This window comes from Crocodylus siamensis, chromosome 2 (assembly GCF_052110815.1).
Source record: "Crocodylus siamensis isolate JL-2025a chromosome 2, ASM5211081v1, whole genome shotgun sequence".
NCBI classification, from domain to species: domain Eukaryota; kingdom Metazoa; phylum Chordata; order Crocodylia; family Crocodylidae; genus Crocodylus; species Crocodylus siamensis.
In genome coordinates, this window is record NC_143396.1 from 150,610,429 (window position 1) to 150,623,894 (window position 13,466).

The following is a 13,466-nucleotide window of genomic DNA, read 5'->3' on the forward strand; positions in this document are numbered from 1 at the left end:
CTATCCTTTGTAATATTTTTCCATTCCTTTATGGTAGTCCCAACAGAGCAAGTAGTACAGAAAAGTTCACTTCTAAAAACTCTGGGTTTCTGAAACAGTACCAAAATGACCCACATCAGACATTTTTATATCAGTTCCTTTGAGTCTATCAGTCCTCTATTTAATCTATTATTTCATACCTAATTATTGAAATATGCAATTCTAATATTAAAATGATTAAAATATATGTCTGTAGTCCGAGAGGAAAATTATTAGTACAGTTCACAGGCACAGAACAGTGATTTGCAGGAGTGTATTTTTGTGTAAAGCCTGCCATCTTGTGGGAAGTCCACTCATCACATGGGCATAATGGTGCCTACACATCAGATGCATCATACTTCCAGAACCCCTGCATATCTGTTGTTACCTGTCATAAGGTTCCAGTGACAGCACATTTTTGTTTCCAAAATATCTCTCTGCAATAATAATTCCTTAGATATGGAAAATAGGCAGCATTTATAAACCTCAAAGCATGTTGGCTCTTGTTTTGGACCTAGATCCTGACCCTATTGACATCAATGCCAAAACATCAATTGAATCCAGCAGAACAAGACTCTGCCCCATTGTGCACATAAAATTAATATATTTGGTCAAGTTACCATTGATGTTCAGTAATTTCCCTTGATATATACTGTATTCTATTTGAATTGCTGTTTAACTTGATTTTTCTAGTGAGCTGTTTCCATTTATGCACACAGCTATTCATTGCTTAATATTGCTTAATATTTTATGATTTCCTTAAAGCAATTAATCTTGCATCTGACCTCTAAAATTAAAATAGATTTCTTACTGATTAAAATTATATAATTTGGCATGAATCTCTGTTTCATAGACCTAGCTAAAGTTCAGTGGTTTATGCAAATTTCTATTGTTGAAAAAGATGTCCTGTGTAATCAGAAATTAGACTGACAAATGGAGAATCATTTAATTAATGAGAATAAAGCAATCCTTCTGCATGTTTCAGTCTATTACTAACTGAACAAAATGGAGAAAAATAGAAGTCCTCACGGCTTAGAGCTGCCACTGAGGAAAACAAACCATTCTGCTCCCAGATTTCTATTCCATTACTGCCTTATGCAGCTGGCATTTAGTAATTCACAAAGACAAATGGACACATGCCAAAATGCTTGAACCTGGGTGCTGAAACTAGACTCTTAAATCCATGTATAGGGACCTAAGCAGAAGTGGTCTGATTATCAGGAAAAAAATGTGCACCTGTTCTTCCCATTAACTTAACAAACATGAATTCCCTTGGAGAAGAAACAATATAGGGCCAATATACATGGCCCTGTGTGGCCTCCTTCCATCCAGTACTCCTGGTTTGGGACAGGAAGGAAAGTTTCTTTAGCAGTAGCAGGACTACGGTGGGGTAAGTGGGGCACCAGGATTCCTCTCACCACAGCAGAAGTTCCTGTCATAGGAACTGTGCAGCACTGCACCAGCCAGTGTATCTGTAGGGTGTGGGGGGCATTAGTGAATTGTCACTTTTCCTCCTCTCTTGAAGCCTTTGCATCAGTGGGGAAAGTCCTGATCTGCCCTTTGTCAACCATAACAGCTGGGCAGCACAGTACCACACTAAACAATGTATCTGGGAAGCAGAGGAGTGCAGGGTATGATAAACAGAATGGTGCTCCCCCTTCAGTGAGCCTTTGCCAGAGTGGACATAGGCCTGCTCCCAATGTGTATGTATCAGGTTGGGACAGCGAGGTGGGAGGGAGCCACAGGGCAAGTGGGACACCAGGATCCATTCCAATAAACCCCAGCCACAGGAAAGCTGACTCCGCTGACACTGAGCAGCGGCAGCAGCAGCCCAATCAGGTAAGACTTCCTTTCCCTTCTCTCATGTCATACCTCTTCCCTCCCACATCTACCATAGTCAGCATATCCTGCCCCTGCCCACCCCAGCCATTCAGTGACTTCACCATGCTATTGTTCTTTAGTGCTGAGCACTACAGAGATTGCAGGTTGGTTGTAATAGCCTTGCCATCTATAAGATATTCCAGGGTAAGTCTGCTGTAAAGCTGCTTCCTAGGCAACTCAGAAACAAGAGAAGGCATTTATGCCTTATAACTACCACTGATCTTTCTCTCCTGGACTGTGTCTTCTGTGTGGCATGCTCCCTTGAAGCTGTTATGGAGACTATCCTTCACTATTCTTTAATCAGCAAACAGTATAAACAAGTTCACTGTACTGATTTATTCCCAGAAATACCTGCCTTGTCTCTCAGGATATCCTCCCAGAGCCAAATCTTCCTTTCTTAAAGCCCTGAATTGGAGTACATTCTGCATACTTCAGGTGTACTCACTGACAAAAGACTGAAAACTCCATGCAGAGCCATTTCTGGAACAACCTCTCCCATCAAAATCCCCAGCCCATGCATGGACTGGCTCATTGGAGTCTGCTACTGCTCTTGGGTTTCATTCATGATAGTGCTATCTGGGGGATAATGAGAACTGTTGTACACAGAGCATTTGGGGGAATTAGGCCCATACGATTTTTCTCTTTTACTTTTTTGTACAAAAATCATACTTGATGTATTACCTAGCTCTAAATGAAAAAAGTCTCAGAATGACTTAGCTGTGCTTTTTTATTTTTTTTTTTATATTCCGTTTCAGATGCTTATGCAAGTCAATCTGTTTTCCTGTCGGCATTTTAAAAAAAACCCAAGACAGATCATTTATGTGTGTGGGGGGAGGGGGAAGACCCATTTTATTTTAACCACTTTTAGAAAGCAATTCCTAATTTGATTATTTTAATTACTCAAATGCTCTTATTTGATACTCCAGACACATGTAAAAACATGTATCTACAATTCATTTGGATCAACAAACACCAAAAAGACCTGTCAAACATAACATTCTCTTCTTTAAATCTATTCATGCCACATCTTCCCTTTCAGAGAAGCCTGGCAAAATATATATGGCATTATATAAACAATAAATTCATACGTAGTTACAACAGTAAATCAATCGCACATCAAATAATCTTTCCCTGAAAATCCCCTGGCACCTCTCATCTCCCATTTAACTTTAAAGGTGTTAACTCAAGAATTATAGATGATTGTAGCTGACACAGTATCATTCAGGAAAGAAAGGGTTGTCTCTAAGGACATGAACAGACAAACAAGTTGCTGAAGGCAGGAGTTTACTGGTTTCCTTACAGGAGCATAAGAAGGATATTATAGCCATGATGGTCTAGAAATTATGAGGGGTAAGGATTTCTTAGGTTGATATATTTTACTGAATCAACTGTGTAGTTGAGATGAAGTTAGACAAGTTTTCAAATGCAAGACATTTTTCCTTAGGTCTCTGATCAAAGGGAGCTAGGCACAGCATGGGAAAAAAATGGAAGGAAGGAGGGGGTGAAAGAACGAATCATAACTTACAATGTACACTACCACAGATGTTCAGTATGTCTGCCATTCATACCATGACATTCATCTGTCATAACAGAGAAAAATAGAGCATTATACATGTGAGTACTTGCTTTAGACACCCTATTTATTAGAAATCTGATGGAGAAAAACATATTCAGAACTTCTACTGAGGGGAATGAAAAGAAGACAAAGTATCTAACATAAGCCTCAGTCAGTAATCTGATGTTCTGTGCTTTCTCCTCAAGGATTCTAGAACTACAGCAGAACGGAGACATGGATATACTGAAGCATAAGTGGTGGCCCAGAAACGGTCAATGTGATCTGTATTCATCAGTGGACACCAAACAGAAAGGAAGTGCTCTGGACATAAAGAGTTTTTCAGGTGTTTTTTGTATCCTGGCTGCTGGGATTGTCCTTTCCTGTCTCATTGCAATGTTGGAAACATGGTGGAATAAAAGGAAAGGCTCCCGTGTCCCTTCAAAAGAGGTATTAAAGGCTTTTATTTCATCTGGAATATTTTCATGCTGCTCCATTATTGGGGGATACTGCTAGTCATGTTATATTTATAGCATTAGATGTGGAAGGAAAACACAGGATATGAAAAGGAAAACAAAAATAAATGCAGTACATTGATAGTGTATAATATGTGGCTGTTCATAGATGGATAGTACATTATGAATATATCTGTGATTCATACATTATATTTGTTTATTTAGATAAGATTGAGGTTCAACCAATGAGTTTGAAAGGTCACTCATTGTTACATGCCAAATATATCCCCTAGGTGTCTTGGCTAAGACTTTCAAAAACAGGTTTCTAAAGTTAATATCCTAAACCCATATTTTGGTTCCTAAATAAATTCCATCTGATTTTCTTAAAGGAATTAAGCAGTTACAGTTCCTATTGACTATAGTTCTTATTATCTATCTTAAAATCAGTGGGAAGGTGGTCATCTTATTTAGAAACTTGAATATGGATGCTCTTTAAAAAAATTAACCAGTGAAATCAGTTCCTGTGGACTTCAGCTCATATCATCTCACACCAGGGCTCCATTTAGTTTTATCTGTCTATGGATATATAATGTTTTCTGCACTATGGAAACCCAGTTATCTCATTACCAGCCCTCTGAACCTTATACATTCTTATTATAACAAATTTCTTACCTTGGTAATTAAATGTTTAGCTCCAGAGAACACTGGATATAGCAACACCAGATAACGTTTTGTTAAAATGTACTGGGTAGATATTCCCAGTGCGGGACCCATTGGGCCCATCAACATGAGATGCTACTGTGCAGTCATTACTGCACCTTTATTTAGTACTTGTATTAGCAAGCGCTAAATAAATGTGCAGTATTTAGGGTTACTGCACAGTAGCACCAACAAGTGTCTTTTAGGTAATGCTACTGCGAAGTAGCCTAATAATACTATGCAATAGCATATTAGTACTGTCCATGCTGTGACACACTACTGTGCAGTGTTTTTTGGCTACTGCAGAGTCATCATCTCATGTAGACGTGCCCCATGATGATATGCAAGGTATCATTCTCAGTTTTATCTTTTCTGTCTACATAGCTGGGACACCTGTTGAAGGCTATTGCTGTGAGTTTGTGTGTGATAGTTTTGACCTTGCTCCAGTTTCTTTGACATTCAAGTGCCCTGCCAATATACTGTTATACAATCCAGAAGGATTAATTACACTCCCAAATTAGACAGCCCTGGTATTGATATTTAAATATTTAGAAAGTTATTTTTAAAAACTCTCTGCTTTTAAATTGTATTTTTCTGGAATGAGAATCACAAATGGTTAAATGCTACTACATATCAGATTATCATTTAACCCAAACTTTAAGAAATTTCAGATTTTATATTTATTGGGTCCAAAAAATACATAAAAGAAAAAAAAGAAGCTGATAGATAGATAGAGGTTTCTCTTGCTTTATGCTGTACATGCAATCCTGGAAAATGGCACAAAACTCAAATATGCATAAAGAACCCACTTTACAATGTGACAAACAGGCATATGTTCCAAGACTTCAAGTGTACTGACCTCCAGACCCATTTCTACCACTTTTGCAAAACAATGTTGGTACTCACCAGCAGCAAACAGTACACACAAGCACAGGGCACTGTCATAATGGGGGTGGCAACTGCAGAAACACATGTTGCAAACAACGAGCGAGGAGCACAGATCCGTGCAGGAGACTATATTTTTGTGCGTGTCGCTCCCACAATGCACTGCACAAAGCAGCTGACTGTGGGTTTCCACCATAGCGATCACATAAGAGTGAATTCACACATACAGAACCGGCATAAAGCAAAGGAAACCTGTAGATAGACAGATAGATGATCATGCTGTATATTTCATATGTTCTGCAGGAAACTGAAATTGTGATTTCCTCAGACATTATAACTTGGCCTCTTTATACCGTCATATACTGGCGTGGCTTTAAATTTATCTTAAAGCTGAATTGAAAAGCTTGACTCAAAACTGACTTAAGCATGGACATACGTGCTGAGTGTCTGCACTATCCATGCTGTGGGCTCATTTGGAAATACATCTTAACTAACTTTCTTAAAATTTTAGCTTCCATGAAATCCACTGGGTCTTCCAGGGTACTAGTCCAGAATTGGGGGGTCAGATTGGGACAGTTTGTGGTCAGCAAGCCAGCCCTTTTTCCTGGTGGCTGCCATCTTGTGCTCCAGAATCCAAGCACTTATGGTTGCAAAGATAACCTTTCAGTCATGTACTGGAAGTAACCCATTCAGTGATGTCTGCCTGAGTCTGCAGACAACCTTAAACAATAGCTCTGGGAGAAGTATGAACTGCCCCAGTAATCTCAATGGGATGTTGACTCTGAAGCCTGATGATAATTTACATGTGAACACTGATGAATATTTCACTCCTGATCAAAACACACAAGAGAGAAAAGGAATGATCATATTATGGAGATATGCACAATCTTACTGTGAGTGGGTCTCATTTTGGTGTATTGAATGGGTGGAGTCTGGGTCATGGGTGGACCATGGGAGAATACCAATATTTTTTTTCTTTTTTAAAATCTAACCCTACCCTTAAACACTTCATTCTGGGATGTGATTAATAACAGAAGAGTCAGCTGTATTGCTAAAGCGACTCCGAGAGGCTCAGATAAATTGCAGTATATCTACAGTATATCTACAGTAATAAATGTAAAATATTTCCTTCATTGGTATTTTAAATTATGAGGTATTTTTATACTGCTTAAAATTTCAAAAGAAAAAAAAAGAAACATTGAACACTGTGCCACGGAGGCAAAATCAAGACTTAAACAGCAAGACTGAGCCTCTATGTCTCCATCTATATTCTTACCTAGTCCTTAATATCATAGTCTCTGATAATCTCCCAAGCCAATAGGAGAAATACCTTGATTAATTAATTTGATTTTAGTTTTGTTTGCTTGTTTATGTTTGTGCATACGTGAGTGGCATAGCTGTATGTCTATGTAAGTTTCTGTGCGTGCAAATTATAGATGGAAAGCTAAGTCAAGATGAGCTCATGTTTTGTGCTCAGAGTGATGAGGTCTATAGCCAGTTTTATTACATGCAGGATAGTTGAAATCTAATTCCTCTTCCACGCCCAAGACTCCCCCTGCTGGCTAAGAGTCTCATTGTTCAGGTGGAACACAGTTGCTTTGGGAGGTCACAGAAGGAAAGGGCCTCTCAGATTGCTAAAATAGTGGAGGGCTTCAAATGACAGACTCTAAATTGGACTCTGTTCCATGGGGTGTCAGTGCAAAGATTTGTAAATCAGTGTTGCTAGCCAGATTAATTACTAAATTTTGTTTTAGATGGAGTTTTTCAAGATTCATGATTTTGATTTTATTCCTAGTTAATGGAATGTCTTTAAAGACTGAGGACGAAAGAAGTCTTCTTGTTGATTCAGTGAGCTTTGACTCAGACCTATAATGAGTTATAGTAATCAAGTTTGGAGGTCATAAATGCACTACTATGGGACCATACAATTACTGTCTGTGAGGCTGTAGAATGCTGCATTGGGAGATATCTCTGGGGGCCTGGAAGAGTCAATAGATTTTACAGAGCCTTAAATAAATTTTAACAAAGTTTGGTTGAAATTTTATTTTTGTAGTCCAACAAATGAACTGTGTCCCCTGTTTAAAAGAGACATCCCTCACATATTTTATCCTTAACACAGCTTTGAGTTAAGGTTTTTAGTTCAGCGTTAATATGTGTGTGCAACATAGATGATTTACAATTACAATGGGACCCATGGCTATGTATTTTTTGACCTCTGTGCTTTTAAATTCTCAACTATGACACACATCTTTCAAATTCCATAAGGGGAGAAATTTAAGAAGGAAGAACAAGGGTAGAATGGAATGATCACACATCAGCATAAATACAATGGGCCTCATTCTCCCTTCACCCACACCAGTATATTTCTACCAAAGCCAGTGGAGTTGATCCACTATAAGCAAAAAGAGAATCAAACCCACTGTAGGCATTACAACTCAATTTCACTTTATGTACTCCATTCTAATATAATGTACATGAACCATAAGTATTCTTGGTGGAAGTTCAGCTTTTGTTCTATTTTGACTAATACAGAGAAAAATCAGTCCTGTAAGAAGTTAGTCCATTAGCCCTGCCAGAGTTATCCCCTGTTGATGAAGGGGATAATCTTGTTCTTCAAAGGCTCCCATTTTGAAGCTCAAATTTAGTGATCATTTTGAATTTTAAGGACAGCTGGCATCACCCCAGCCATCTAAGGTGACACTTCATCTTCATTATATAAAGATCATTTTCACCAAGCTGTCATTAGTCTAAATGACACACAACCTGCCTCCAAACCTGCAGTTTCATGATAAGTACGTATTTGTAGCACGTACAGGTTTGCACTTCAGATGCTGGGTTTGAAGATAGATGTATTATAATGGTAAAGTGCACCTGTGTTCCTTCCAATCCATGCAGCTTCCATAAGTGAGAATTATTTACCATTGATATTTATACCTGAACTCAGCTGTTATCTAACTAACATGAAGCTTTAGTTAATAATATGTCATGTTTTCTGAAGAGATCTGATTCCACAATGAAGCATCAATCCAACAAAAAGTGGCAACGATGAGTGGTACATATTTTTTCTTCTTCTCCAGGATGACAAGGAAATTGACCTGGAACACCTTCACAGACGTGTGAACAGCCTCTGCACAGATGATGACAGCCCCCATAAACAGTTTTCCACCTCATCAATTGATTTGACCCCACTGGACATTGACACTTTGCCCACACGCCAAGCACTGGAGCAAATCAGTGACTTCAGAAACACTCACATCACCACGACAACCTTCATACCAGAACAGATCCAGACTCTTAGCCGTACTCTGTCTGCTAAAGCCGCTTCTGGTTTCTCATTTGGCAACGTACCTGAGCACCGAACTGGCCCTTTTAGGCATAGGGCACCTAATGGGGGGTTTTTCAGAAGTCCCATCAAAACAATGTCATCTATCCCATACCAACCAACTCCTACTCTGGGGCTCAATATTGGCAGTGATCCAGATCGAGGCACCTCCATCTGAGCATCAAACCAAGTTTCGTCACTGTTTCTTTCTAGGACTCCCTTTGCAAGGAGCAGCTGTAATATTGTGGGACTAACATGGATGTAACTTTTTTAAAAAAATCAGGATTATTAGTAACAACTTACTATTTTTCCTTCTCTTCCTGCTTTATCTGTCTCTGTCTCCTCCTCTCTCTCTCTCTCCCTCCTCTCTTTAAGTCTTTAGTCACCAGTTCCTTTTAAAGAAAATCATCATACAAGTTTTCTAGTAGCATATTTTCCATATACTTTAAGTATAGGAAATGTGCAGTGAATAATGCATAAAAGACAAAGGGTTACTGCACGGAACAGCCTTTATGTTCTCCCCCACCACACTGGTTTTTTTTTTTATATAATTGCAATAATTTCAACCTTTACATTTGTTCTGCTGCATCCATTCAGTGCTCCGCTGCTGTGTGTGTCCTTTTAACTGTGGACCAAAGGCAAACCCTGCAGTGTAAAAAACAAAAACAAAAAAAGAAAAAAAGAAAAAGATAAAAAGGCGGGAAAAAAGAGAAAAAAATAAAAATACCATTCAGGCCACATAATATGAGAATGCAATTTTGTAGGACTACAAAAAGCCATTACTATGCCAGTAAAAGACTACAGTTAAATCTACTTTTGCACTGCAACAGTGCATATGATCTTTATGTGATTGTACAGTGTTAAAAGTTTTTCTTATGTACAGTAAACTGTATCATATGGCAGAAGCCTATGTTGTGTTAAATAAATTAGTATCTCATACATATATATATATACATATATACATAGGTATGTATATATATATATACATGTATATATATCTATAAAATGGCAGCCGTTGCTATTGCAATTCATTTAATAAAGCTTTAGTAAAAACGTGTTGTATACAGGAAAGATGTACAGTGCAGGGGGTCTTTTCATTTAGAAAAGACAGGTTGCTTTAATGTTATTCTGACTTGCGTTGTTTGCCAACAGAGCATATTTTATACTTTTTTATTAGAACATCCAGGGCAATTTAATGTTTGTACCTAGATGTAACTCATTTGATTAGGTTTTGCATTGGCTACTCGTAGTGTATAAGGTTAGCCTTAATAATTTTACTTTTAATTAATTAGACAAATGGAAATCTCTTTTAGGTAAAACACATCCATGAACAACTATAATATAGCTCTAGAGCTGTTTAAATATAGATCATTGAAGGCTAATAAATTCTCTTCCAAATCTGTACAGTTAATCGATATAGTAATGGTGTTAGTGGGGAAAAAAGCCCTTGAGAAATATTGATGTGGCCTTAATTACAGTCGTATATTATTCTAAGAAAAAAACAAATAAAGAAGCACTTGTTTTAACCCTTATTATATTCAGTTATATTAGAAGAGCTATGTATTTTTACATTAGTGCCAACTGTATAGAGCAATGAGAAGAACAGCAGTGAGAGAAAAAACAGTGCCTGCTTTAGCACAGGCTTTTAAAAGTAACACTCTTACTTGTTAGAAATGTAGAATGAGCTTTCAGTTTGTAATCCTTAAAACTAAAAATGTGGTTAAGTAGAAAGCAAGCAATTTATCCTGTGTGGGTTTTTTGTTTTGTTTTGTTTATTTGGGTTTTTTGTTGTTGTTGTTTTTAAATGCACCATACACTTATTTTAACCTAACTCATTCTGTGGCTAGAATTGATATATAAATCAGCCTATGTGATTTGCTTTAGGATAAATTAAAAGGTATATTCTTCAGATCTATTCTATTTTGATGCTAATTCTGTTCTGGGGGAGCATCTTGTACTGTCACTGTTTTTGTACTAAATCTTCAAATATTGTCTACTGTGTAAGGCAGAACAATTTCTTATCATGCAAAAGGCCATTTTGTTTCCAGGGTAGCAAGTGTCTAAAAGCATGCACAACTTGTTTCCCCTTGTACCATCCATGAACTCATACACAACTCTGATTAAAAAAAAATAAATTTATTTACAACAAGCTATGTAGGGACAAACCAGATGTTGCAGTGATTTTAGCTATAAACAAACTGTTAAACATGTACAATATTTAAAATAGGCCTATTTTGATGTGTTGCCTATTATACAGATACACAAAACACTTTTTGGAGGCCTCAGTTACAAGTGGCAGAGCTTTCTGTGTATAATTTGTCTAAATAATTTGTCTAATAAAATTGTTTTCTAAACTCGTTTTCCCTCCTACGTAAGTCTTAACTAACATGAACATTTCAAACTGTGTGCAATTTCCCATTCTAGGCATGTATTTGTGAACATGTTAACCCTGGTGCATAGCATAGAATCTCATCCTGAGAATGTACAGAATCCAGCACAATGTAAGCAATCTTAGCCTGCCTGATTCTGGGCTGCAGCAAGATTGACATTGGTGCTCACCATAACTTAGACAGCCCTGGGTAACCATCTGAGTTATGATAGCCTCCTCAGGTTACCCAGAATCTCCTCAGCTCTTCATTCTGAAGTTCTACTCCCAGAATACCACCTACAGCCTTACCTACCACCTACAGCCTTCTTCCATATATCTGGACTAATGAGGGGCTCCTCAGAAGGTAGCCTGTGGTATTTTTCATAGTTCCTCCACTGGAGAAACTCTCTACTGGCCAAACCTAGATCTCTTAGAGACTTTTTACCTAGAATAAAGGTTCTGAAACAGCTCACATATGATGTTTTAATTCAATACGTAAAATGCATTATGGGAAAAAAGAAAAGAGAAAAAAAGCAAACATCCTTTAAAGAAAGAATTAAGTAAAATGATAAGTACTACTATCTATTCTTCACATCATTTCTCCTGAACAATGCCCTGGAAGTCGATGGGAGTTTTGTTTGTGCATTAATCCCAGCTTTAGGTCTTTAACCAGTACATTAATAAAGTGGCTGGCAGAAAATGTTCACAATCGTTCTGTGTTAGTATGATTCAGTCTTAGGCTCAAGAAAATTTCTTGGTTTATGTCTATGACATACCTTGTTGTTACACACATATTTTTAGGACCACAATCTTCAACTCTTTATTATAGTACGATTGCATTTTCTATCTTTTATTTTTGCCCTTGGGCTTTATATTTTCATTAATGTAATAAGCTAATGCCCTAATAGTTATTAATCCCCTTAATATTAACTGTAGTTTCATAAATTATATTATCATTTAGAATTAATTTGGGTGTCCTAAGTGTGTCTATTGGATTTTCAGTACAATCTACTTTTATTAACTATACCAGTCACTCAGCTAGCATTGATTTAATATATCTGAGTTGCATTATTTAGTTTTTAAACATGTTGCATAAAATCAGTTTATTGCTACACTATAATTTTAAAAATCCAATTCCTGACAATTTTAAAATGTTAGGTTTGATAAAGGCCTTTAAAAGGGAGAAACAGATTTAATGAAAATGACTAAGGAGTCAAATTTTCAAAATATTAGGTACTTCACTTGTTCATTTCAGCAGGGGTTATGTTCCTAAAAACTTTTAAAACCTGGCCCTTATTATTTTGCTATTAAATACAGCCAAGAGACAAATGATAAAAAAAGCAGTGGGCAAAGTGAGACCCAGGTCCTGCGAACATTTCAGCATATGAGTGATACAACTGCATTATCCTCGGTGGGATCATTGCATGTTAATTTATTCATATAAATGCTTTCTAGAATCAGAGATTTAAGTACTTATTTATCTGTAAGATAAAGCTGAATGTATGACATCTATTAATATTCAGTCATGACTATGCCCTTCCCCTTGTTGTGTACATGTATCCTGTTACAATCATTTACATGCACAAAAAGGCATCTATTAAGGCCAAAAAACATCCATAAATGCTAAGTAATTCCAGGAGTGCTCTGTTGAGTATGAATAATAGGACATGTTGAGGATGTCTACACGTGCATATTAATGAGCTGCAATAAAGTTTGGAGCTTATTACTCCGGAGATCATTGCTCCCAGGCATACGTCTTCACATGCATCTGGGAGCACAGCATGTTGAGTCGGGGTTTGAGCAGCCCCAGCTGGCAGTGGGTCTGTGGGGTTAGCCTGCCAGCCTGGGACTGCTCCGCATGCCTCAACATGCTGCAGAAGGGCTGGCCAGGGCAGGAGGTGCTACAGTGTGAGGGCTAGCCAACAGGTAGCATCTACATGTGAACTGCTGCAAAATGTTTTACTCCACAGCAGGATAGTACTATTTACAAGTACTATCCTGTTGCAGAGTAAATTAGCTTGCTCCAGTTAATAGGGTCACACATATAGAGGCAAGACATTTTCTGCACAGCTAGTTAAAGCTGAATGTAGTTAAAGTGGTAGCTGAAGCTAGTTAAAGCTTACTGTGAAGTAAACATCTCGTGTAGACCTGCTCATTAAGAAAAAAGCCTTACTCTGGATTTTTATAACTTCTTCCTTCCTTTTTTTCTAAAACAAGTAGTAGGAAGCCCACCCTGAATCAGCAAGTGTTTAAGTTGTGGCAACTCCACTGAAAATTCAAATGAGT

General features: G+C 37.6%; 1 protein-coding gene across 4 annotated transcripts in view; it reads left to right on the forward strand.

Annotated features, from left to right (window-relative positions):
- The window catches only part of GRID2 (glutamate ionotropic receptor delta type subunit 2), a 1,419,908-nt gene that overhangs the window by 1,389,640 nt on the left and 16,802 nt on the right, over nucleotides 1–13,466 (forward strand). For 2 of the 4 annotated variants that reach the window (XM_090037077.1, XM_090037078.1), the window contains exons 15-16: nucleotides 3,661–3,901; nucleotides 8,568–11,329. In XM_090037077.1, the coding sequence (XP_089893203.1) occupies nucleotides 3,661–3,901; nucleotides 8,568–8,990 (664 nt within the window). In that variant the 3' untranslated portion in view covers nucleotides 8,991–11,329. Of the gene's footprint in view, nucleotides 1–3,660; nucleotides 3,902–8,567; nucleotides 11,331–13,466 lie in introns of those variants that run through there. The other 2 variants (XM_090037079.1, XM_090037080.1) reach the window with 2 other exon arrangements.